Source organism: Notechis scutatus, chromosome 3 (genome assembly GCF_049901735.1).
Source record: "Notechis scutatus isolate UNSWTSFEM ecotype Mainland chromosome 3, rNotScu1.2, whole genome shotgun sequence".
NCBI lineage: Eukaryota > Metazoa > Chordata > Lepidosauria > Squamata > Elapidae > Notechis > Notechis scutatus.
In genome coordinates this window covers 88100190-88127483 of record NC_142011.1, presented here as the reverse complement: position 1 = coordinate 88127483, position 27294 = coordinate 88100190, and the positions used below count along the sequence as shown (strand labels likewise).

The 27294-nt window shown below is 38.5% G+C and overlaps 1 protein-coding gene across 6 annotated transcripts; it reads left to right on the top strand.

Annotated features, from left to right (window-relative positions):
- Positions 1 to 1817: 1817 nt before the first annotated feature.
- On the top strand, positions 1818 to 26889 carry MTF2 (metal response element binding transcription factor 2). 6 transcript variants are annotated; one of them, XM_087960686.1, is made up of 17 exons: positions 1818 to 2048; positions 2610 to 2642; positions 3912 to 3978; positions 5328 to 5526; positions 5615 to 5696; positions 6206 to 6301; positions 7255 to 7355; positions 7452 to 7600; positions 9473 to 9568; positions 10525 to 10593; positions 13913 to 14036; positions 15099 to 15166; positions 15474 to 15644; positions 16930 to 17038; positions 17440 to 17498; positions 18446 to 18550; positions 24173 to 26889. In XM_087960686.1, exons 3-17 carry the CDS (start codon positions 3947 to 3949, stop codon positions 24525 to 24527), a joined length of 1815 nt encoding a protein of 604 aa, XP_087816812.1. In that variant the 5' UTR covers positions 1818 to 2048; positions 2610 to 2642; positions 3912 to 3946; the 3' UTR covers positions 24528 to 26889. The 6 variants fall into 6 exon arrangements, with proteins under 6 accessions (XP_087816812.1, XP_087816811.1, XP_087816814.1 ...); XM_087960685.1 differs by having other exon boundaries at positions 3876 to 3978; XM_087960688.1 differs by lacking the exon at positions 2610 to 2642.
- The last annotated feature ends 405 nt before the right edge of the window (positions 26890 to 27294 follow it).

Below are 27294 nucleotides of genomic sequence, written 5' to 3'. Positions count from 1 at the left end.
AGTCAGATCAGACAAAAAATGGTATTGAACTGGCATTGCTTTTCCATTGTAAATTTGATGCTGTTTCTGGAATTTTTTTGATCATAACCTTACTTTATGAATTTGACTTTTCCTGTTCCTTTTTCCAATCAATCAGGGCTATGGTAATAGTGCTCCATATTTATCACCAGATAGATGCCTGTGAAAGGTGGGGAAGGGTTGCCTTCCATTAACAAGAATCTATTGAAAACAAATAAAACAAGGGCCCAAGGTAAAAAAAAGCAGATACTGCCCTCTGAAAAGCATGAATGTCTTTGAAGATTAGCATAAGAATGGCCTGTTGAATTTTAACCCCCTTTGTTATGCTTTATATATGCTCTATTCTTTTCTTTTCTCCTACCTCTTTCCCTTCCTCTTTCACAAGAGCTACCTGTTTTCCTTGTTCTACCTCCACCGTTTTCTTTTTCTAGTGAAAAATATGCATTTGTACAAGTGGTTTTTACACATACATAGCATACCTTATTTATTCCATTTCTATCCCGAGGCAATTCAGTGATTCTTGAGTAACTGGTATTTTAATTAGTAATTATTAATTCATCATATATGCAGTTTTATCCTGACTTATCCTTTTGTGAAGTGTGGTTTCTTGCATGTATACACACACGCACATACAAGAACAAAGAAGCACTCCCATTTTTGCTGAGAAGTCAAGCCCTTAGAATTAATTTCAGGTTAGGTTGACAAGGATTGAAAAAGCAAGATAGTGTATATTTTTACCTATCTTCCGCTTCATCTTCTTTTGGGAAGAACGACTTATATCCCATTTTTTTTTTATTTGAGATAAACACAGTATCCATAAAAAATGCATGAATCAATGTGGGTGATGAACACAATTGTAAAGTTCCTTGTTTACCAGCGTCTGGCTTACCACACATTAACACTGCAATGTATGCACACATGCCTGGAAATCCTCTAAATATAAACACCAGCAGCTGAGTCAAGGTTGCAAACTGTAGTTCTCCAGAATTTAGCAAATGCCTGTTTTGTTTTGTTTTTTGTGGTGTTTTTTTTTTTTTTTTTGCATGGTCTCTATTGCTAGTCATCTCAAAAGTTTCTGGGCTTTTATGTTCTTGTGGTTGGCCCTAATCAGTGTTACCCAAATCATGAATTTTCTCTTCAAGAACCAACATAACCCCCTTTGTTACTTTATTATGTTTCTAAGTGGGGCCTTCTGTAAAAGATTTTTCCTGTCGTTTTCTCCCCCCCTTCGCCCCTCCAATGGTTTTCTCCTTTGTTGTTTTGGGTCTCACAGGAGTTACAGGAACTCTAGAAGTGTGACTAGTTTGAAGAGCTCGGTGCCCAAGCAAGCAAAATACACCCAACAAAGAAAAATCGCTACCACACATTCAAGAGTCAGGCGGGCGTGCAAAAGGGAACGTTGGTTGTTCAAATGACTTTTGCGCTCTTAAAATTGAGAGAGACGCTTAAGCCGACCTGTTTTTGTTTTTTTAAAATTTCAAAGAGTTCCTTCCCCTTTTCCTCTCAATGTTACTCCCGTCTCCGCCCCGAGGCAAAAGAGGAGAGATGAACTCCTCTTCGAAAAATAGGCCCTCTTTGTTTCGCCGACTGTCGAGATGGCGGAGGAGACGATATCCTTCCGCGGGCGGGCTTGCCTCTTCACTGCCGCGGAGGGAGAAGACGAACGGAGCGCTGATTCGAGGAGGCCAACCCGGCCTGAGGAGATTGTACCGTTTGGAGGGCGGGGAGGAGGAGGGGATGCTGCCGCCGCCGACGTCGCCGAGGCAGCTCCTTTGTCTTTCCCACAATGCACCAGCTTCTCCTCCGCGGGAAAGCAAAATGGCGAAGGGTTGTTGTGGAGCCGGGCTGCCCGTGAGGCTGCCTCGGGCTTGAGCCCCCTTGTTGGCTTCCCTCCCCCCCCCGCGCGGGTTTGCCCTTTCGGAGGGCGGCGAGAAAGCCCGGCCGAAAGGCGGCTTCTCGGGCTAGAGCGCATCGAGCGCCATTGATTTCCCTGCATGAAGCGAGTGGCCCAACTGGAGAGACCGAATGAGGTGAGCGAGAGGAAGGGTCAAGGGAGGAGGAGATCAGCGATCTATTATCGATCGCAGGGTGGGGGTGGGGGCAAGAGGAAGGGAAGGGAAACAGGCTCTCTCCCGTTTCCCGGTTTTTTTTTTTTTTTTGGATCCCGCCATCTATTGATTTTGAAAGGGGAAAGAAAACAGCGTTGCAACATTTCCGCTCTCCCGATCGGTTGATGTTAACGGGAAAGGGGACCGAGAGAATGCAACCTTCCTGAGACGTTTCGGCCCCGCTGGCCGTGTTTTAGGGAGGGAGATGTGGGGTGGGGGTGGGCATCTCTTGCGCTGCAACATGAACAGTAGCTGGGGTTTGCTGTATAAGTGTGTGTATAGACACACACACACACACATATACATATACATATATAGGGGGGCGTCTGGGTGTCCTAGGCAAGCCGAACAAAGGCGAGAATCTTCGCTCGTGATTTTATAGACAGATGTAATGTATATTCGGGAAATTGAGGAAGTTCTGCATTGCCATAATTTCGGTCTGCAAATGGGACTCGAAATCATCTTTTTCGTTTTTGTTTCCAGGGTCGATAAAAAGAGGTCGTTCCAAAAGAAGGGGTTGGTAAATTTGCTGCTATATTAATGCCAGTTTACTAGTTCTTGTTATTTTTATGATTTATTAACTGATTATTATCTTATTAATTATTTACCTAATAATAAAGGGGACCTAGGGCTAAAGATTTTACAGCACTGTTCCCCGAGACAGCATTTTATATTTTTAGTTCAGACAGCTGCTATTCCCTCCCCTCTCCTGCTTTATGTTGTACAACTGCTATATGTAACCCTTTGTGTGTGTTTGCACAGTTTGTTTAACATAATTAATGAATTTACCTTTTTAAGTTTACAAAGTATATTGAACTATGATCCATAAAGTGGGATGACACATCATTTTAAACCATATTTAAAAAATTGACCAAAATTAAAAGAATCAAGCTTTAGCACATTGTACAAAGACAGTTGCTGCCTTTGTAACTGGTCTGGTTAAATGTGTAATGGGGGAAGGGTCTATGAGTCAGAAGAAAAATGGTTTGGTAGTACTGATAAATGAAAAGGCAGCTTTGATCTTGTACAGTTGGGGGAGGGGAACAACCTGAGGCCACCTGCAGCCCCTGAGGCTTTCAGTATAGTCCCTAGCACTCTCTTCAACTGTTTCTGAAAAAATTTAGAATTTTTAATTACACAGGGAATAACCATGTTAACTATATTTTTAAAATGTTAAATTGAATATTATTTTGTTTTCATCCTGGCCACTTGTGCTTTGTACTATAGTCCTCAGCACTTCACACACACACAAAATCAAATGTGGCTTTTGATCTCCCCCTCCCCCAAAAGCTGCATTTCTCTAATGTAATGAGTTGTATATTTTCAATTTGCTTATACACTATACTTTCAAATTGCATTTGAATAGTAGTGTACTGTTAATGTCAACATTAACAATTACAATGATATATTAGGAACCCTAAATCTGTGATAGTCTACTAAAAAATATATATTATAAAGCTGATAAAAGGTGCAAAAAGACATAACTCTCCCCAGAGCAATTACTCTGTGATAAAAGAGTATAATATTTGATGATTCTTAGCTTAAAAATGTTGAGGGAGCACATTATTTATTTGCAGGATGTGTGTGTTGTGTTTATTATTCTATTTCCTATTTTTTCTTGTTTCCTGGCAAAGCTGTTTATACCTTTTAACAGCATTGTTGTTGCTGTTAAAAGAGCTTGTTACCTTTGCTCTTGCTCCTTTCAGTATTTGTGGAGTGTTAGCCAAGTGACATCATTTTTCATATTAGGAAATTGGAGTTCTCACCATTCACAACTATTCCTAGGCAGTCAAAATAGGTCTTGAAATTCCAGTCAAGAAATGTGGATAGAAAGAACTGGAATTCCACAAATGTAAGTAAATAAATTACAATAAGCTTGACCAGAATTTTAATCAATTGTTTAATTGGGACTGAGCTTATAGGGGGAATGGAAGAAGAGGGAAAAAGAAATCTGACTAAATAATTGAGACATATTGGTGATATATTAAAAGTGAATGAAATAATGTATGGCAGCCAGGTATAATTCTGTCATTGCTAACTACCACACTTAATAAAGACATTGCTTTTGCTGCTGTGTAGCCTTGCCTGTCACCTGAGTGTTTCACCTATTTGTCCTTCTTTCTCCCTCTCCCTCTCTCTCTCCCTCTGTGTGTGTGTGTGTGTTTGCTTGGTTATTAAGATGAGTATGCAGCTTCAGACTTCTGTTATATTGAATATGTTCTTGCAGGAAACAAGTTAAAAAACTAACTTGATGTGTTGTGCAACACCCACCCACCCCAAATTATAGTTATAACTTATAGTTCAGTGTTCTGTACAAATCCAGGCAATTAGATTAACTCAGTTAATTGAGATTTAGCATTTTATGCCAACATGATCTACCCCTGATAATATCTCTAAAGGCAAGGTATTGTTTCTCTCAGTTTAATAGCCTGTTTCTATTTTTGTCTAATTTTATATGAATTCTGTGGAATTTTAAAGTAAGCTTATGGAGTATATTTCCTGTGTTGCAAAAAGAATAGAACACTGAACTTCGCAATAACACTTTTGTTTGAATTCTTGCTTTCTGACCCCTCATCCTCAGCAAAATTAAAAAGATTCAGGGCCATGTTTATTTCTCTTCATATGTTTGCAAATGCCTTAGTTATGATGTATTGTTTCATTGTTTGTACAAGGGTTCAATGAACCAAGAGAACCCTGAGTTTGCATAGTGATAGAAATGATTATAGGTTGAATGCTGTGTTGTATATAAAAATATGAAAACCACTTACTAGTAACCAGTTGCTGCTAAATAATTTTACATAATGTATGTTACATAGACAGGTTTTTGATAATAGCCAGAAGTGTTTTTTCTTTTAATGCAATAAGATGTGCAGGTTTAATACAATTGGAAGTATACTGAGACAGTCTGAGAAAACCAAGATGAAAGCACATCTTTAGCCGATCAGATGAACAATGTAGAAATAATAAGCACACAAGTCATAGATTTAATAGTTTTTAGGATTATGGCATATTTCTGCAATGGATATTGAATTGCAATAAATTTCCAGTTTAAAAAATTACATACCGGCTTCATCTTCTTGTCTCAGATATGTCTGGAGGTTAAATATAAGTCTCACTCTCACTTAAATTTGTTGTGGTTTGAACATTAGCTTTTAATGTTTTAGAAGTTGCTCATGTTCATTATATATGTCTGTATTTTAGAGACTCTACGGGGGTGGGTAATTCAGTGGTCCACAAGCGGACTCCTTTGCACCGAAACCAAAAACCGCCAATATCCTTGACCAAACTCTCCTCACGGGATGGACAAAAATCCAAAAAGCCAGTGTGCAAATTTGAAGAAGGTCAAGATGTCCTAGCCAGATGGTCAGATGGCTTGTTTTATCTTGGAACCATCAAAAAGGTAATCCATTTTTAATTAGCCTAGCTTACAATGTCTTACAGCAAAATTACAAATTGGTATTATGGCTGCAAATTTATTTTTATTTCAGATAAACAAACTTAAGCAGAGCTGCTTCGTTATATTTGAAGACAGTTCCAAGTCCTGGGTTCTCTGGAAGGACATACAAACAGGCAAGTACATCATATCATGATGATGATGATTTGATCCTTTAGTAATTGATGTAAAACATGAATTTACTATACTATTTTCAGATTCCTTCCAGTTGTGATTCAGAGTGCAGCAGGGCATGATGAAAGGGTTAACCATTCTTCAGCTGTCACTTATGGTGGTGATTTGCTAAAGAGGACGGGGAGCTAGAAATGTAGTAGAGATGAAAATTATAAGGGAAGGAACAGGCTGAAAGCAAAATATGTGTAGCCCATATGTAGCCCAAAGACAGATGAGTTGCTGAATTTATAGACTACATAGGTCTCTTGTATAACTCTTGATCGCAAATATACTTCTCGAACTCCAGCTGAATTCAAACTGTCCTAAGTCATGGTTCACAGACCAGAGTGGCGGAGTTCACATATTATGCAAAGTAAAACCCAAATCACATTATGTCAGGAGTTAGCAATCAGTGTTCAAAATGTAAAATATAATTCATTTAATATGAAGCCATGCCTTTTTGTTGTTTTAGGAGCTACTGAAACGGGGGAAATGGTCTGTACAATATGTCAGGAGGAATATTCAGAAGCACCCAATGAAATGGTTATATGTGATAAGTGTGGTCAAGGTAATTTAAAAAAATAAGTATGTAGACATTTTAAAAACGTATTAGTATATTGTGTGCAGAGATAGTCCTCAACTTACAACTGTAATTGAGCCCGTAATTACAATCATAAGTTGTGGAAGTCATTAAGCAGGTCATCAATACTTGACTTGGCCCAATTTTGCAATCTTCACAGCAGTTAAGCAAATAGAGCAGTTGTTAAGCAAACCCACCATACCCAATGGGTGCTTTTTGCCATAATCCGGAAGTAAACACATGTTTTCTCACAAAATGCCATAAATCGTCCATAAATATGGATCAGTTGCCAAGTGTCCAAAATACAATCGCATGACCATGCGGGGGGGTGGCCATTGGAACTTCGAAGCTGGATTGTAGGTAGCTCTGGGAAGGTCTGCATAACTTCACATGGCTGCTAAGCGAATGGCTATAAGTCACAGACTACCTGTAAATGTAAGTGCATAGGCATTTCTGTTGATGCTTATTGCATTTATGCCATTCTCAACGTCTCATATTGTGTTTTCTAGCATCACAGGACATTTAATTTAAAATGTTTGGTTATGGGTTTTAATGTAACAGGACATTGCTCTATATCCACTTGCACCAACGTGCCTACCGTCCCTGTCCTATTGTTTCTCTTATTCTTTTATTTTTCTTATATGTACCCATTTCATGTATTCACAACTATGTATACACTTATACTTATTATCTTGTAAACAATTGGCAAATCAAATAAATAAAATAAATAAATAAATAAATAATAAAAGCAGGGCTGTCAAATTCCTGGCCTGTGGGCCGGATGCGCGCATGCTGGCCACACTCACGCCCGGTTTACTGAAGGGGGGGAAAGTCCTGGTATGTCACATGATGCTGCTGTGACGAGTGAGTGACACCCCTGACTTAAAAGAGGTTTTTTTTTTTTCCTTCTTAATTCAGGGTTGTTGTTTTTTTAATTTCAGGTTATCATCAACTGTGTCATACACCAAATATCAGTTCTAATGTGATAGATTCAGATGATAAATGGCTTTGCCGGCAGTGTGTCTTTGCAACAACAACAAAAGTAAGTTGATTACTTAAAGAAGTAATTGCAGTTGAAAATTGATTTTTGTACAGTGTTGGATATTAACATTTTCTGGTTTAATGCATTTTATTGTAGAGAGGTGGCGCGCTTAAGAAAGGACCAAATGCTAAAGCACTGCAGGTCATGAAGCAAACATTGCCTTACAATGTAGCTGACCTTGAATGGGATGCAGGCCATAAAACAAATGCCCAACAATGTTATTGCTACTGTGGAGGTCCTGGAGAGTAAGGAGTCTAGTCTGGGAATTTTTATTTTTATATGATATAGTAATATGTCTGTCTGTCTATCTATCTATCTATCTATCTATCTATCTATCTATCTATCTATCTATCTATCTATCTATATACACTTCTCAAAAAAAAGGAACACTTAAACAACACAATGTAACTCCAAGTCAATCACACTTCTGTGAAATCAAACTGTCCATTTAAGTAGCAACACTGATTGACAATCAATTTCACATGCTGTTGTGCAAATGGAATAGACAACAGGTGGAAAGCATAGGCAGTTAGCAAGACATCCCCAATAAAGGAGTGGTTCTGCAGGTGGTGACCACAGACCACTTCTCAGTTCCTATGCTTTCTGGCTGATGGTTTGGTCACTTTTGAATGCTGGCGGTGCTTTTACACTAGTGGTAGCATGTGACGGAGTCTACAACCCACACAAGTGGCTCAGGTAGTGCAGCTCATCCAGGATGGCATATCAATGCGAGCTGTGGCAAGAAGGTTTGCTGTGTCTGTCAGCGTAGTGTCCAGAGCATGGAAGTGCTACCAGGAGACAGGCCAGTACATCAGGAGACATGGAGGAGGCCGTAGAAGGGCAACAACCCAGCATCAGGACCGCTACCCCCGCTTTTGTGCAAGGAGGGACAGGAGGAGCACTGCCAGAGTCCTGCAAAATGACCTCCAGCGGGCCACAAATGTGCATGTGGCTGCTCAAACGGTCAGAAACAGACTCCATGAGGGCGGTATGAGGGCCCGATGTCTACAGGTGGGGGTTGTGCTTACAGCCAACACTGCAGGACGTTTGGCATTTGCCAGAGAACACCAAGATTGGCAAATTCGCCACTGGTGCCCTGTGCTCTTCGCAGATGAAAGCAGGTTCACACTGGTTTGTCAGACGTGACAAGGTCTGGAGACGCCGAGGAGAATGTTCTGCTGCCTGTAACACCCTCCAGCATGACCAGTTTGGCAGTGGGTCAGTAATGGTGTGGGGTGGCATTTCTTTAGGGGGCTGCACAGCCCTCTATGTGCTCGCCAGAGGTAGCTTGAGTGCCATTAGGTACTGAGATGAGATCCTCATACCCCTTGTGAGATCATATGCTGGTGCAGTTGGCCCTGGGTTCCTCCTAATGCAAGACAGTGCTAGACCTCATGTGGCTGGAGTGTGTCAGCAGTTCCTGCAAGACAAAGGCATTGATGCTATGGACTGGCCCTCCCGTTTCCCAGACCTGAATCCAATTGAGCACATCTGGGACATCATGTCTCGCTCCATCCACCAATGCCATGTTGCACCACAGACTGTCTAGGAATTGGGGGATGCTTTAGTCCAGGTGTGGGAGGAGATCCCTCAGGAGACCACCCGCCACCTCATCAGGAGCATGCCCAGGCATTGTAGGAAGGTCATACAGGCACGTGGAGGCCACACACACACTACTGAGCCTCATTTTGACTTGTTTTAAGGACATTACATCAAAGTTGGATCAGCCTGTAGTGTTTTTTTTCCACTTTAATTTTGAGTGTAACTCCAAATCCAGACCTCCATGGGTTGCTAAATTTGATTTCCATTGATCATTTTTGTGTGATTTTGTTGTCAGCACATTCAACTATGTAATGAACACAGTAATAAGAATATTTCATTCATTCAGATCTAGGATGTCTTATTTTTGTGTTCCCTTTATTTTTTTGAGCAGTGTATATACACACACACAAACACACACACACACACACACACACACATATGAATGATGTAATTTTATTAGTGATTTTATTCTAAAATTCATAATCATGTAACCACATTTAATGCTTTTCTGCTAGATTTACTACCAGGGTATTTTCTGCATAACAATCTTCAATTTTTTCTTACTGTTAATGAAGCTGGTATTTGAAGATGCTACAGTGCTGCAAATGTAAGCAGTGGTTCCATGAGGCTTGTGTGCAATGCCTGCAAAAGCCCATGCTGTATGGTGACAGGTAAGATGTTTTTCTTTTGATCTTCTGTTGTGTGTTATATATCCCATTTGGGAAGGGCTGTATTTAGTCCTGTACTCATACATTCTCTATGTCTGTAACTGTGATACTCTGGACAAGATCTTTTTAATTTGCACATATTTTCATCTTTTATATTTTAAACTTTATGTCCTATGGCCGTGATGGTGAATGCCGGAAGTGGCACGCAGAGCCATTTCCCCCGGCATGCAAGAGCTTGCCCAGAAGAGCTCCACTGCGCATTCACACGCCGCCACCCAACAGTTGATTGTCGGGTATCTGGTGCGGGGGGCGGGGATGCGCAGAGATGCAGAGCACGCGCTGGGGGGTCATGCGCGCATCCGCATGTGGATGGCACGGGATGATCGCGCACATAGGCGCAGACGCGCGACATCTGGTAAGAGGATCACAGGTGCAGATATGCGGCACGCTGCCGGGGGATTGCACATGCATGTGCAGGGGTGGGTGGGCAGGCCCAGCACGGATTGCCTTCTGGGTGCTGGCGTGCAAGCGCATGAGTGCGCGCACAATTATCGGCACGGGAGCCAAAAAGTTTGCCACCACTGTCCTATGGTATACCTTTATTTTAATTGTGATGCTTCTGACACAAACCCTGATATTTACATTGCTGCATTAATAAATAAGTATGCTACTATTTTAGTGCATTGTGGGAATTATTCTATTTATGGTCTTCCCTGAGTCAAGTTTTATCATAGGAGTAAAACATTAAAAAAAATGATAGGAACAAAAATGATAGAAAAATGATAGGATTTTTCACTATTTGAAAACAATCTTTTATTCACCACTTGTTGATGTACTTTAACTGTGAACACAGATTTGTTTTTTGTAGTCTTAAATACCTTGTATTGAATTACTGTCAGTACAATTTAAAAGCAAATATGTTCATATACTGAATATGCCTTTTAAACTTTTTTTTTAAGGTTTTATACATTCATTTGTTCAGTTTGTAGTTCTGGACCAGAATACCTCAAACGTTTACCCTTGCAGTGGTAAGTACAACTTAAATTAATCTTGGGCAAAACAAATATTCAGCATCTCATTGCACATCTCTGTAAAGATAGTTTTGTGGCTCCATTTTTTGAATTGACTTTGCACAAGTAATTAGAATATGGATATATTACTTTTGTTATCCTCTTCCCCTCTGGTTTCAATTGAGAAAATGAAAAACAAAATATTTAGAAAGCAGGATTTTTAGTGAAATAGACCTGCTGATTGTCAGCAGGTTATAGTTGTGCCTGTCACAGTATGGGACAACTTGCTGTGGCTGACTTGCCCTGGCCATCGCGCCACAGTTGTCTCACCGTGGGACAACTCGCTGCAGGACAATTCAACACAAGATAACTCAAGAGAGAACTTACCCCAGCCTCGAGGACTTCTAACCTGAGAAGCTTCAAAGTAAAGCAAGGCAAGGCACACTGCAATTCACTTATCCCTCTCTTGAGTTATTCCACATTGAATTGTCCTGCAGCGAGTTGGTCAGGGCGAGTTGGCTAGGGCGGGTCAGCGGCAGTGAGTTGTCCTAGACCCGTGATGGTGAACCTATGGCAGGCGTGCCAGAAGTGACACGTAGAGCCCTCTTTGTGAGCACACGTGCCGTCACCAGCTGCTCTTCTGGTTTCTGGTGTGCACATGTGTGCCAGCCAGCTGGTCTCCACGGGTGCCAGAGCACCAGAAAAAGGCCTCCAAAAATCCAAAAAAAACCAAGCCATTTTTCGGGCCTTTGGGGGGCTGTTTTCAGGGCCATTTTCAGGCTGTTTTTGGCCTGAAAAAGGACCAAAAAACAGCCTGAAAATGGCCAAAAAAATCAGCCAAAAACAGACATGCAAGCTGTCTTCAGGTTTCCAGTGCTCCAGCACGTGTGCGTGCACACGCATGCACATGTGTTCCGGTTTGGGCACTCTGTGCCGAAAAGGTTTGCCATCTCTGTCCTAGACTCTGTCATCCAGCTCCTTGCCTAACCTATGGTCACAAGCCACAGTCATCCCCATCTTCAAAAAGGGAGACCCAAGCCTAGTTGAAAATTACAGACCAATCTCCTTATGCTGCGTCACCTGTAAAGTCATGGAATCAATTATTAACCAATCCATCATCCTCCACTTAGGGACAAACAACCTACTCTCTAATAAACAATTTGGTTTCAGAAAAAAACTATCCTGTAATCTGCAACTCTTACACTGCAAAAACATATGGACGACACAACTCGACCAGGGCAAAGCAATAGACGCAATCTACATAGACTTCTGTAAAGCCTTTGATTCAGTGGTACACGACAAACTACTCCTAAAAAACAACAAATGGTCAAAATTGGGAGCGTCCTATCAAATTCTATACCTGTCAATAGTGGTGTCCCCCAAGGCAGTGTTCTAGGACCAACTCTCTTCATACTCTACATAAATGACCTCTGTGATCATATTAAGAGCAATTGCGTTCTTTTTGCTGATGATGTAAAGCTGTTCAATACCACAGACAATACTGCTACCCTACAAAAAGATCTTGACTATGTATCAGAATGGTCCAACAAATGGCAACTTCAAATCTCAACAAATAAATGCTCTGTCTTACATATTGGCAAAAAAAACCAGAAAATAAAATACAAGCTGAATAGTCAAGATCTTGTTGATGACCCAAGCTCTGTAAAGGACCTTGGAATACTCACCTCTAATGATCTAAGTGCTAGAGCCCACTGCAACTACATAGCCAAAAAGGCATTAAGAGTTGTTAACCTAATCCTACGTAGCTTTTTCTCTGGTAATATCACACTACTAACTAGAGCATACAAAACATTTGCTAGACCAATACTTGAATACAGTTCATCAGTCTGGAATTGTGATATTAGCACAATTGAGAAAGTCCAGAAATATTTCACAAGAAGAGTTCTCCACTCCTCTACTCGTTGTAGAATACCTTATGCCACCAGACTTGAAATTCTAGAACTAGAAAACCTTGAATTACGCCGTCTTCGGTCTGACTTAAGCATGGTATATAAAATCATACATTGCAATGTCCTACCTGTCAATGAATACTTCAGCTTCAACCATAACAACACAAGAGCAAACAATAGATACAAACTCAAAGTTAACCGCACCAAACTTGATTGCAGGAAATACGACTTCAGCAATAGAGTGGTCAATGTCTGGAATACTCTACCCGACTCTGTAGTTTCTTCCCCAAACCCCAAAAACTTTAACCTTAGACTGTCTACTATTGACCTCACCCCTTTCCTAAGAGGTCTATAGGGGGCGTGCATAAGCGCACCAACGTGCCTACCGTCCCTGTCCTATTGTTTCTCTTATTCTTTTATTTTTCTTATATGTACCCATTTCATGTATTCACAACTATGTATACACTTATACTTATTATCTTGTAAACAATTGGCAAATCAAATAAATAAATAAATAAAATAAATCTAGACCAGCGGTCACCAAACGGTGGGCCGCAGAGAAATGTTACCCCCAGAGCACCCCCAGAGCAATCCAGGCTGTGCAGAAACACAAGGCAGGAACCCTCCCTGCCCACTCACTCTACCTGGCAAACTTGCCTGCTAAATTGCTATTTTTCCTTTTTTTTTTCCTGGCCATCAGCTGTTCTGCTGTGCCAGGAGATTTAGATTAGCTAGGAAGCAGGAAATGGTTGGATTTCTTGCTTTCTAGCTAATTTTTAGATCTTCGGCTCTGCTTTTAAGCACAGCCAAACCTCCCTTAGGACTGAAGGCTCTATTATTCAGTGCAGACTCATGGCAAGCAAATTTTATGTGACAGACTCAGGCAGCCAATGGCAGGTAGATAGATCACTGAATGATTCTGTGAGCAACTCAATCTGCCTGCCTGCTTTGCCTGATTTGGGTAAAAGTTGCTATTTTTTATTTTAAAAAAATCTATTTAAATACATAATGTGTTGTGAGTTAATTTTATGAGTTTGCTTGCAAGCGAATTTTATGTGACTGAGCTAGCTGATGGCAGATAGATAGATCTCTGAATGAATCTGTGATTCTGTGAGCAACTCAATCTGCCTGCCTGCTTTGCCTGATTTTGGGTAAAAGTTGCTCTTTTTTTATAAAAAAATCAATATTTATATAAATATTTATAATATTTACATACAAGCCATGCCCAGCCAGTCACATGACCACCAAGCCACACCCACAAATTAGGCCACGCCCACCGGACCAGTTAGTGGTTCCTGGGATTTAAAATTATGAGCTTGGTGGTCCCTGAGGTCCAAAAAGTTGGTGACCCCTGATCTAGAGAGTTAATGTTCTCATATCTAAAATGTTAAAACTTACTACTTGTTATTTAAACTTCTGAATTCTAGGGTAGATATAGCACATCTATGCCTTTACAACCTAAGTGTTATTCATAAAAAGAAATACTTTGATTCAGAACTTGAACTCATGACATACATTAATGAAAATTGGGATCGACTCCATCCTGGTGAAGTAAGTTTTTGAAATATTGACGTTGTTTGTGTGTTTCTATAGTTCAAAAGATCAAACAGCTAAACTGTGTATAGATATTTTAACAATTGTTCAATCTATAGTAAAACTACTAGGTGTAAAATTTGTTTTCCTAGTTAATGTTTAGTTGCTTGTAAACTCTTTTTGAGATTATTTCTTTTGAGTGTTTCATTTGTATTAAAAAAAATCTTAAGATTTGAAAGTTAATGTCAGATGCAAAAGATCAGGTCTGCACATGAAGGTCCAATTAAACATTTATTGCTACTTATGCTATGCACAGGAATCTTCTCAACTAATGGTTAGCATTTGCTTGGGCCACATAGGGATTCTAGACTGATCCCTCTTTTGATTGTGCCCCAGATTTTGCCACTCCTCCTACAGTTACACATAATCCACATACTTTGGCTACCTTATATGGTCTTGTGGCTGATAGAAGTTTGAATTTGAAAGCAACTTTATTTTTGTTAAATATATTTTTTTCAATAAAAATGTTTATACATGTAGTCTTTACAATATGTTACTTCAAAGTTACAATGGATCTCCCCAGAAAAATTTTATGATGCCATTTTGAAATTCCAGTGGCTACACCCCCAATCATGCGATGACATTTTGGGCGCTTGGAAGCCATCCTGCATTTGCAGCCATTTGCAGCATCCAGTGGTCATTTCCTCAACAAATTCTTCTATTAAAATATTTATTTTATCATACACAGAATGTAGATTTCTCACATTTTACCAAAAAAATAAGTATTTGTATTTCATATAAATATAATATACCCATAAACACAAGTGATGCTTAGCAGTTCAAATAGATACCGAACACTTTATTCAATGCCTTGTTCATAGAATAATGAAGATAACTTAACTTCTCTTATCCCTCTTGTTTATTAATATGCTACAGTAGATATTTTAGAATTTTGCCCTGTTACATAAGAAATTCTAGAATGCTGCTGTGTTTTATATCTCTTTGAACTGTTAAGTTATTAGTGCTTATGGATGTTGCTGCACATTTCAGTAGATTAAATCACTTCTTGATACTTTACAGCTGGCAGACACACCAAAATCTGAAAGATATGAACATGTTCTAGAGGCATTAAATGATTACAAGACCATGTAAGTTGATAAGGGTTTTATACAATTTTCTCTTTTATTTCCTTTAGTTTAATCAGCTAATAGTCTAAAGTTTTTTGAAGTATTATCTAAAACCGTGTGGCTGCAACAGAATGTATTATTGTTTGTCTAAATGTTTAGGTCAGATTTTATTTCTGAGTAGAAGTTATATGAAGGTTTACTTACGTTTTTCCCAATGTTGGCATTTGAACAGACTGAGTAGTGCCATACGTTTATTAATAAATGGAACTGCATATCTAAAGAAATGAGTTTTGTCTTCACGTTCTGCATTTAATATCTTGAAATGCAGGTTTATGTCTGGGAAGGAAATAAAGAAGAAAAAACATTTGTTTGGCTTAAGAATTCGTGTTCCTCCTTGCCCACCAAATACTGCTTTTAAGGCTGAGAAAGAACCTGAGGGAACTTCCCATGAGTTCAAAATTAAAGGCAGAAAATCATCTAAGCCTGTGCCTGATCAGAGGTAAACAGACTAGAATAAAGTGACAGACAGAAGCGGAAAGAATTGTATGTAGATTCCAAACAAAGGCTAACTAGAAATAAGCAGAGTCCTAAAGGCTAGGGAGTCAAAGGTTGATCATGTTAGGCCAGGTTGAGCCTGTGCAGTTAGAGTAGCATAAAGAACCAATTTGGTCTAGTAGTTAAGGCACCAGGGTAGAAACCAGGAGACTTAGTTCTAGTCCTGCTTTAGCCATGAAAGCTAGCCGGGTGACTTTGGGCCAGTTACTCTCTTAGCCCAATTCACCTCATATGGCTGTTGTTATGAGGAAAATAGCAGAAAGGAGTATTATTTATGTCTGCAACCTTATTAAAAAAAATAAGAAAACAAGAAATAATTAGAACATGTAATTCTAACAGCTATTGCTACTTTTGTCCTTACATACAGTACCATAAAAGTGCTCGATCCAAATAGGTACTATATCCAAGTAATGGTACAAAATATATAATATATCTATCCAGATCAAGTTGGTAGTTGGCAAATACAAGCTATGTGTGATCTTAATACAGAATTGGCCAAGAGTTAAATTGAGTACTTTTGTGCAGTAAACTCAAAACCTGTCTTTATGTTTGAGCAAAATGGCTTGCTAAGCTCAGATTAAAGTTTTGACTATCACCAAACGGAAGGAGTATACTGCATAGCTGGGTATCTTCTGTAATAGGAGTGTCAAGCTGGGTTTCTTTGAGGGCTGGATCAGCATTGTAGTTCTCTGCCGGCCGGCCAGGGGCGTGGGGAGATGGGACGGGCGCTTCCTGCAGCACTTTGCCAGCCAAAACAGGGTGAGGGGAGCCTTTTTTGTCTTTGAAGAATTGCCATATTCAGGGAATACACTGCTTTGTTCCATTTCCTTTGGAATAGCACTACAGTCAGTCTGATCAATACTGTTGGCATTTTAGGAAAGTGTTTTAAGACCTGACTGTTTAGTACAATCTTTGGGGGTTTGTGGTGTGGTAGATCATCTCTTTGCAGTTGGCTGTTGGTACAACCTGATATTTTTCCTCTCTGTAGTGACAGATTGGAAAAGTTTTGTGGTTGTAGTGCAGAAATATAAATTGAAAGTGGTTTTCTCTGCTGGTTCTAGTGGGGTGTAGTTTAATTGATATGTTTTTATATTTCACTTCTTGGAGATCTATTTTTTATGAATAGTCAAAAGATAAAGTATAACTAAGACAATTGATAAAGGGAATTTCAGAAGTGAAATTGTAAATACAGACCAATATTACTGTTTAAGATTAAAACTTTTTTCCAGGGAAGTCACTAATGGTGTAGAAAGAAAGGGGAAGAAAAAGTCTGTAGGTCGTCCCCCTGGCCCATATACTAGAAAAATGATTCAAAGAATGTCTGAGCCATCCATTTTGGTAAGTGGCTTTCCAGGTTTACTTTCTTAATAAAATAAAGTATTTTGTTAAAAAACTTAACCTTAGACTGTCTACTATTGACCTCACCCCTTTCCTGGGAGGTCTGTAGGGGCGCAGCATAAGCGCACCAACGTGCCTACCGTCCCTGTCCTATTGTTTCTTTATTCTTTTATTTTTTCTTATATGTAACCATTTCATGTATTCACAACTATGTATACATTTATATTTATTATCTTGTAAACAATTGGCAAATCAAATAAATAAATAAATAAATAAATAAGTACTACTTTATTATTTCCTTAGTTAATAAAAATGAACACGGTAAACTGTCTTCATGTTTACAGTTAGAGAGTTGTATATTTACAGAATCTGAAAAAAAAAAATCTACCTTATTCTTTTAGGAAAAAGAACCTGTTATAGTGCCAGAATCCCCTGTTTTGGATTCTCCTAGCACTACTGGGTATGTATGGGAAAATATTCATTCAGCTTTCTATTCAAACAATCAAAGCAAATACTCCCCCACCCCCCCCCCGTGTATGTGTGATATAGATAGATAGATAGATAGATAGATAGATAGATAGATAGAAAGAATATAGATATATATAGATATACACACACATACACACACACATATGCATCCTCTACATATGTGATGAAATGTAAGGTGTTTGCATTCCACTATGGTAAATAATGTTTTTGCTTATAACGATGTGATGAAAGAGATGACAAAATAAAAAAGGGAAAGGAGACAATCAATATCCAGAAAATAAATTAGTGCCCTTTGATTAAAAAAAAACCAAAAACCTCTCATTCTGTAAATAAACATGGAGTTTTGTACTTTGGAACAGAAACAGATGCTTATGGTCTGTTCATACAGTACTGTATTTTCATTCTACAGCCAGTGCTTTATTAGCTGCCTTGTTTAATGACTATTCACAATTACGATGGTGATGAAAAAAGTAACTTTACAACCGGTCCTCACTTTTATGACCTTTGCAGGTTTGTAAGCAAAGGAAAGCTGAAATAAGATTGTAAGCACAGTTGTGGTTTCACTTGGAAGGCCGCTTTGCTTCACAACCATTTTGCTGGTTCCAGTTGTAGTTGCTAAATGAGGATTACCTACCTAAAACTGGCCTTAAAAAAGATTGTATTGTGATATTCTTCCCTGTGCCTAATAAGGGAGGAGATCATTTCAATTTAAGAACTTGCTTTCATTTCAAGGTTCTGGTAATGAGATTTTAATCGGTATTTATCTTAAAACTAGAAAAACAATAATGCCACTTCTGACTAACTAAATCTGGTTTGGCCAGAATTTAATATTTGTCAATTTGTTTAATGCTAGGTTACATGAAATTTACTTTAATATATATGTCAATTTTTATTCTGTGACACCATGACATCATTCAGAAGATCTGATGGAACTGCACACTCATCCAATACCTCAGATGTGGAATCCACAGGTGCTGCCAGTACAAAAGAAACTACCTCAAACAGTATTTCCAAGCATTACAGGTGCAGTATTTAATGTATTACAAACACACACCTATACATAGATTGGTTGTGCTGTTTTTATTTAAAGATAATTTATACATTGAAGAAAGTGTGTTTCAGCTATACCAGGGGTGTCAAACTCAATTTAATTGAGGGCCGCATCAGGATTGTGTTTGATCTGGGGGGGGGGGGTAAGCCTGGCCAGGGTGGGCATGGTCAGCTTGACATCACTTGTGTTGGGGGCATCTGTGGTGACCAGAGCACTCTGCCAGTGAAAACGGGCTCCCAAGGCCCGTTTTTGGCTGCAACGTCCTCCTGCAACCCTCTGCCAGCGAAAACAGCTTCACTTTCTTTTCTTTTTTTAAAATAAATTTTATTAAGTTTCCAAATTTTAAAAAACATAAAACAAAACTTTATACATTGTTATCAACATCAAGACATCTTTTGCATTTCCTCACATTTTTCAGTATATGTATTTACTTATTCCTTTACCATTGCATCTTACTCTTACTATAAATCGGTATCTTTTATCCCTACATCTCAATCTTCTCCATGGTATATTTACATATTTACATATTCCCTCATTCTTTTCCTAATTGCCATTTTCTTTTCTTTTTATTTCTAAACCACTCATACCAGGCATCCTAGGTCCTATAATAAATTGAATCTTCTCTGTCTTTTATTTTCATCGTTAGCCTGTCCATCTCTATACAATCTATTATTTTTTTAATAACCATGCCTTCCGGTGGAACCCTTTTTTCCTTCCAGAGTTGTGCGTACGAAATCCTTGCAGCTGTTAATATATGTAACATAATATATCTATCTGTTTTATTGCATTTTTGTGTTATTATACCTAATAAAAAAGTTTCCAGATTAAATTCAGTTTTCTAATTCGTGATTTCTTCTATCCATTGTCTAATTATATTCCAATATTTTTTCACTTCCTGGCATGTCCACCAGATAAGAAAATAAGTGCCTTTTTCTTTTCCACATTTCCAACAATTTGGGTCTGAGTTAAGCATTTTTTCCAATCTAGTGGGAGGAAAGTGCCATCTGTAGAACATTTTGTATTGATTTTCCTTGTATGCTGTGGATGTAATTACTTTGTAATTTGATCCCCACATTCTCTCCCAATTTTCCAGGTCTATATTATGGCCAACATTTTTCGCCCATACCACCATCGTCTCTTTGACCACCACCTCCAGACATTTTCATTAAAATCGGATTCGGGGGCCTGTGGGGGGGGGGGGGGGGGGGGGGGGGGGGGGGGGGGGGGGGGGGGGCCGGGCGGGCGGCGGGGGGGGGGGGGGGGGGGGCGGGGGGGGGGGGGGGGGGGGGGGGGTTTCTTGGCGCAGGGGGGGCTTTTGGCGGCCCAGAGGGGGAAACACCGCCCTCTTCCATTTTAAAATCTAGTAGAAAGTTATATATTCTTGAAATCATTTTCTTTTCCATTTTTTGTAGAATTTTATCTAATTGATGCTTTTCCATGCAGAAACCAAATTGTTCTTTGTCCTTCTGATATCTCGTCTGGATTTGCATGTATGGCCACCAATCTATCTTTATATTTTGTTGCTGTAATTCTTGTCTCGTTTTTAATCTTCCTTGTGTGTCTAATAGGTCTTTGTAACTCCTCTTTTTCCCCAGATCCATTGCATTTGGGTATATTTGTGCTTCCATAGTTAACAACCAGTTCGGTATTTTAGTATAATGGTTCTTTTTAATCTTGTTCCATGTCTGAATTAATGAATCTCTAATCGTGTCTCTCTGAAAATATGCATGCTGTTTACATTTCCCATTCCATAGGAAACTATGCCACCCTCTCTGCAAGTCGTGACCCTCTATTGGCAATACTCTTCTATTTTCCAGGTTGATCCAATATTTAATGCATACCATAGCTGCAGCCTGATAATACATTTCCCAGTCAGGGAGTCCAAAGCCACCCCTTTCTTTTGTCCTGTAATAATTTCATTTTTATCCTAGCCTTTTTCCCATCCCAAACAAATTTACTTATTATTCGATCTAATTCTCTAAAAAAAGGTTTTATCCAATCTTATTAGTACAGTTTGAAAAAGATATAGTATTTTTAGTAGGGTAGACATTTTAATTGCCGCAATTTTCCCCAGTAGTGATAGCTGTAATTTCCCCCACGTTTCCAATTCTTTTTTGATTTGTATTATTAATTTGTCATAGTTATCTTTTTTGATTGAAGAGCATCTTGCTGTTAACCAAATGCCTAAATATTTTACCTTTTTCACACTTTGCATTCCCGATTTTCCTTCTAATTCTTTTTTTTTTTTTGCTTATCTTTTAATTTTTTAGTCAATAATTTTGTTTTTATTAATCTTAAGGCCTGCGACCTTGCCAAATTCCTCTATTTCCTTTATTAATTTTACTCCCGTATCCTCTGGATCTTCCAGAAAAAATACTATATCATCAGCAAATGCCTGTACCTTATAATGCTCCTTTTTAATTAAGGTCCCTTTGATTTCTACATTTTTTCGTTTTCCAATAAATTTTCTAAGGTAAGAATAAAGAGAAGGGGTGACAGTGAGTATCCCTGCCTTACTCCCTTGTTGATCTTAAATGTTTCCGTTCTGTCACCATTCATTATTACACTGGCCCTCTGTGTCATATAAATGGTTGAAATCAATTTAATAAATTTATTGCCAAATTGCATGCTTTTTAATTGTATTATGAACTGCCAATTAACATTGTCAAATGCCTTTTGCGCATCGAGGAAGACCATTGCCAATTGTTTTCCTGGGTTTTCTTCATAATATTTTATTCTATTCAATACCATTCTAGTATTATTTTTAATTTGTCTATTTGGTAAGAATCCGTTTTGGTCACTATAAATGATCTGATTAAGGTTTTTTTTTTCAATCTTTCTGCCATTATGGACATAAATATTTTATAATCAACATTTAAAAGGGATGTGGGCCTGTAATTTTGAATTAATTGATAGTCTGAATCTTTTTTTGGGATCAATGTTATGTATGTCTCCCCCATGACTTAGGTAATTTTGCTGTCGTCAGTATAGAGTTCTAATAATTGCATTTCTAATTTTCCTTGGAGCGTTTGATACAGTTCCCCAGGGAGACCATCCGGTCTTATTGTTTTTCTGTTTCAGGATTGCCTCTTGCAGTTCTCTTAATGTTAGTTCCCTGTTTATCTCTTCTTTATCCTCTTCCGGGATTACAAGTAGCCCTTTTCCTTCTAAGTAATGTTGGATATTTCCCTCTGGTACATCTTCCCTACTATATACAGACATGATATTCTTCCGATTAAAATCGAATTCCGATTTTTGGGAATCGCCCCCCTTTCCCCCTCCCTTCTTCTCCTTTCCCTCCCCTCGGAGGCCCCGAGAGGAGTTGCTACCGCTGGCGCGGCTCTGCGTGGCTCCAGTCCCGTTGCCTCGGGAAGGGAAAGGCAGAAAGGAAGAGCCGCGCGGCGCTTTGCAACGGCAGCAGCGGCTCCTGGTTTGCCTTTCCTTCCCGAGGCAACGCGGGACTGGAGCCGCCAGCGTAGCAACTCCTGACAGCCCCAGCCGGATACCTGAGCGGAGCCCGGGCGAGTGGAGGCTGCTGAGCGGCAGGAAAAGGGAGCTGGGCAGCGATTTCTTGGCGCGCGGTGGGGGGTCTCTTTTGGCCAGCCCCAATTTTTTTTTCAGAGGGGAATATCATGCCTGTATATAATTCCTCAAAAAAACCCTTTTAACAATATGTTTTTTCTTTTCTTTTCGTTTGATGTTGTAGCGTATCATCAGTGTCCTTCAATTGTTGGATTGCTCTTTTTTCTTTTTCTTTCTTAAATCTATAGGCTAGCCACCTTCCTGGCTTATTCGTGTGTTCAGAATAATTCTGTTTTATCTTTTTCATGTCCTGTAACCATCTTGTGCTAACATATTCAATTTATGTCTAATCATTATCCTTTCCGTATTTGCTGTCTTATTATGTGGTGTGTTTTCTAACTCCTTAAGAGTATCTAATAGTTTAGATTGTTCTCCTTTTTTTCCCTTATATCTACGTGTATTATATGAAATTGCTAGGCCCCTGATATATGCTTTTGTCATGTCCCATAGGTTTGGAATTGATGTTTGTTGTTTTTTGTTTTCCTTCAGAAAGAACTCCAATTCTTTTTCCATCATCTTAACACATTCTTTTTCTTTTAGGATCTCCTTGTTTAGCATCCATCTTCTGGTTTTTTTTTCCGATCCTTTCCAAATTATTTTAATGGGATTATGGTCCGCCCATATGTTAGATTCAATTTCTATTTCTTTTATATTACGTTCCATTTCCCCATTTGTCCATAACATATCCAATCTTGACCATGATGTGTGAGGTGCTGAATAGTAAGTATACTGTTTTTTGTCTGGATTTCTTTCTCTCCATATATCTTTTATTCCTAATTCTTCCGCTATTTGATAAAATACTTTTGGTAATGTTTTCCTTTTCCCCCCTAGATTTTTGTTATTGTAGTATTTTCCTAAATTTGCTATTGCATTGAAATCACCTAGCAGGCATATGTTCTCATATTCCTGGAAAACAGCTTCATTTTCACTGGTAGAGGCATCACGGGCCGGTCCTTCACTGTTTCCAGGGCAGCCCCGCAGGCCAGATCTAAGTACCCCACGGGTTGGATCCATCCCCCGGGCCTTGAGTTTGATACCCCTGATCTATACCATCTTGAGCTGTTAACATAAGACTATTTCATTTCACATATGACTTTTAAATATTTGAATAGTTTTAAATTTCTGCAATATGCTGACTTGCTAATAACAAAAATTGTGTAGTGGGAGTGTGTGTTTAAATAAGTTTAAACAAATTACAGTCATGAGGTTCTTTATGATAAAATTGCCAATGTTTTTCAGTAGCATCTCCAAAAGTAAGACCATAGAGTGTGCGCTGTATCTGCCAGAGCAGATTTGGTTAGTTAGCTAGAGCTTCCAATTTGTCAAAGAAGATTGAGACTCCCCCCCCACCTTTTACTTCCTTCCATAGAAGTAGTGTAGTAACTGCAAATTATATAATTTCCCGGTTATAGAGATTTTATAACTGGTTCCATTTATGAGATGCACTGGAAGAAGATTCATGTTCTTGGCAAACTTACAAGGAATCTTCTTTTCCTTATTTTAGAAATGCTTGACAAATTTAGGAGCAAAAATCAGTTTTAAAATAGACCGGCTAAATTAGTAAATTATGCATTGATACACTCTTGGTTCCAGTAACGTGGCTGAATGTGTCATGTCTTAAGTAACATAGTTCGCTGTACAGTAGAATTATCTTAACAGAAAGCAAGAATTAGGTTAGTTCCTATCAGGTGTAGTGCAAATATAAAACAAAAGCTCTGGAAAAATTATTCAAGAGTTTATATAGTGTTGTAAAAGATAAAACTTACATAAAACGTCCATATGAAACATAGTCCCCTAGATCCTGAGAGCTAAATTGTCTCTAACAATCCATGAACGAAATGTGGCCACAAATCCCACTAAAATCATACTGCTAGTTTAAGTTTTGTCTCCATTTGATTCAGCATTAATTGAACTTTCCTTTGCTGTATCTAACAAGACATTAAGAGTACAGTAAATTTTGTTGTGATATTACATATTCTAAATTTTTAATTAATATTTTATATGCTCTGCAGTTTATCCGATTCTAGAAAAAGAACACGAACAGGAAGAACTTGGCCATCCACAATACCCCACTTAAGGAGAAGAGGACGTCTTCCACGAAAAGCACTCCAGATTCAGAACCCAGAAATTGTAAAAGAAGATGAAGGCAAAGATGACTATCAATATGAGGAACTGAATACAGAGATTCTGAATAATTTTCCAGATCCACAGTTGCAGTTTAATCATCTCACGAACTCTATTACCAGTTACTTTGGTGCTGCAGGTAGGATAGCTTGTGGTGAAAAATACCGTGTTTTGGCACGTCGGGTTACACTTGAGGGAGAAGTTCAGTATCTTATGGAATGGGAAGGAGCAACTGCTTCCTGACTATAATGCTGAATATTATTTCCTGCACTGCCCTTTTATCTATTTATAGGCAGAGTTTATACATTGGAGTGCAGAAGGGAACCTAAACGGATATTTGTAAAACTGAAAAACCAAGTTAGCCTTAACACTTCTTGAACAGAACAATTTTTTTTCACATAAGAGGCCTATCGATTAAAATAATAAGGCTAGATTCTTAACGTGTTTAAAACGAGGATCTAGACTGTGTTGCGTTGGAAATCTGGGATTTCATTTGCTTTAAAATATTCACAAGTCAAAAAAAAAAAAGCCTTGTCTCTAGTGTACATTCCATGGATGTGTTTTTGTGAGTAGGGACTATTTTCTGTAAGTAGGACAAATTTTGAAAAAGATACTTTATCTTTTCTTATCCAGAAGTTTGCAAGACTATTTCTACTTTGTCAACCCTAGATTTTCATACGGTGCAGTGTATATACTTCCTGCTGAGGATTGTAAAATATTAAAATCTTTCAAGCAAAGTGTATAAAATATATATTGAGCTTGTAAATTGCTCTGTGACTAGACTTTGTTGTCTTTTTAATATATTCTTTGCATGTGTATATATACACATATGTGTGCATGTGTATATATGTGTGATTGTGACCTATGCAATATAAATTATGGGATTGGCAGCTTTTGACTATATATCCCATAATGTCTTTTATCAGGAATAGTTGCAGTATTTACACAGCAGCATTTCTTCTCAGGCTATATTGGGTGCTGTTGTTTGCCACATACTATAGAATATGTGTCAAATGAGTGCTGGGTATTCTGGCAGTAAGTGCAGTCATTAATGTCATAATGCTTTTAGAAAATAATTCAGGCTGCAGTTCTACACATGGCAGCCCAGTGATTTTGGAGTGCCTCTCAGGTTCACATTATCCCTCTCCTGCACAAATACCCACTCCTTTTGAAAAATGGATATCAATTACATCAAACCTAAAGCCAAGGCTTATTATAGTTGCCTCTAATTAAATCAGTTCTAAGCAAAGGGGGAGAAATTAAAAGTACATGCTCTAGTTTTTCTTGTTAAAGATACCTGGAATCAGTGCAGCTACACCAGGCCAGGTTTTTGAGATTGCAGTTCTCAACTCATTTACATTCAAATCAGAAAAATGTCTAAACATGTATAGTATTGCACTGTACAATTCCTTGAAACAGTCTGGCTGTGCACAACCTTGCAGCATCAGTTTATGTTGGCGCGGGGAACCCTAGTTGGTTGAGGCACAGACTTGAACATTTGAGCATGAGCTCTGTGTAAAAAAAAAAAAGAATTCTAATAATTTGTGACAAGTTGATTGTAAAATCATTTTCAGTTGCTAAAAAACAAAAGTCAGCAGGACTCACATTAATAATCCTGTTGGGTGTGATGATAAGTATAGTTGGAAGAAAAGGTTTAATTAGGGTTACATATGTTGCCATTTGAAGTAACAGTACTGATTTTATGACAAAATTACCTCTTCTGTTATTAAAAATGAATCAAATTTAAATGGGTAACTTTATTTTACTTGTAAAATAAGTTTTTTTTTACTGGGGTCAAGGAGGATTTAGGTGGATAAAGTCGCCAACGACTAGTGGAGTAAAATCGCAGGGACTCCTTTACCTTAGTGGCTTTCCTTTACCTGAGTTTTTGATTATTATTTTTAACCAAAGAGTAAATATTTTTACTTTGAAGTTTCTTCCCTTAATTTAGAGACAGTCTATTAGACATGGGTTGCTAACAAAAAAAATTGTCACACAAAAATTAAATAACAATTGGGGAAATAGTTGTCCAATGAAATACTGCTCTGCTCTTACTTACATGATTTGAAGAACAAATATACTGTTAGGATTATCAAGGAAAACATCACCTTTCACATAACCAAAGGAAGAATAGATAAAATGCATTGCCTGGTGCTTGTGGTTTTTCAGAAAATTTAATTGAACAAAGGTGGAAATTAAAATTTACTTCCGCTTGCCTTCACTAAAAATGTGGTGGGTTTTTTCCATTTACTCAATCTCAGCTATTAAGTTGCCTTGCCTATAGCTACAATATTTTCATAAGAACAGGTTACTTTTAAAATGTTGGTCTTTTGAAATAATGCAAAATGTAGTTTTGTTGTAATTCACAACCAGTTTTTAAAATTTCTTTTTCTGCAATTTTTGTAATTCACATTAAACACCAGCAGTATTTGCAGTAGGGCTTCCATGCAAGATCACTATTGGAATCTGGTAGGGGAGAGAATGTGATAAACTATCGGTTGAATTGTGAATGTGTGTTTTCATTTTGTCATGGTGGTTGACATGTTTGTATTGCTGGAACTGTTTTCTAGAATTCAAACTCAACATTAAATGTGTGTATTTTTAAGAACCTGTTTCTTCTTGCATTTGTTAAACATGCAAAAACAAAAGCTCAGCTCTCGTTTTAAGTTTCTTAAAATAAATTCTGTAGATATTTTCAGTAAATGATGGTAAAGTTAAGCTTGTATGCAATTTTTTTAGGATTGTACCGACAATATATACTTATTCCCAAATGTGTTGCTGCTGTTACTACTAAAGTCCTGTCGGAAGTGCCGGAGTGTTTCCAGGTTGAAAGGATTACACAGTGATATCACTGTTGCCTGGAGGATGCCCAGTTGGGGGTTCCTTTTACACTCCCATTAAGTTACCCACCAAAGTGGTACCCATTTATCCACTTAGAGTTGCCTGCTTTTGAATTGCTGGATCAGCAGAAGCTGGAGCATGTGAGGGAGCTTATCCCACCCCATGGTAG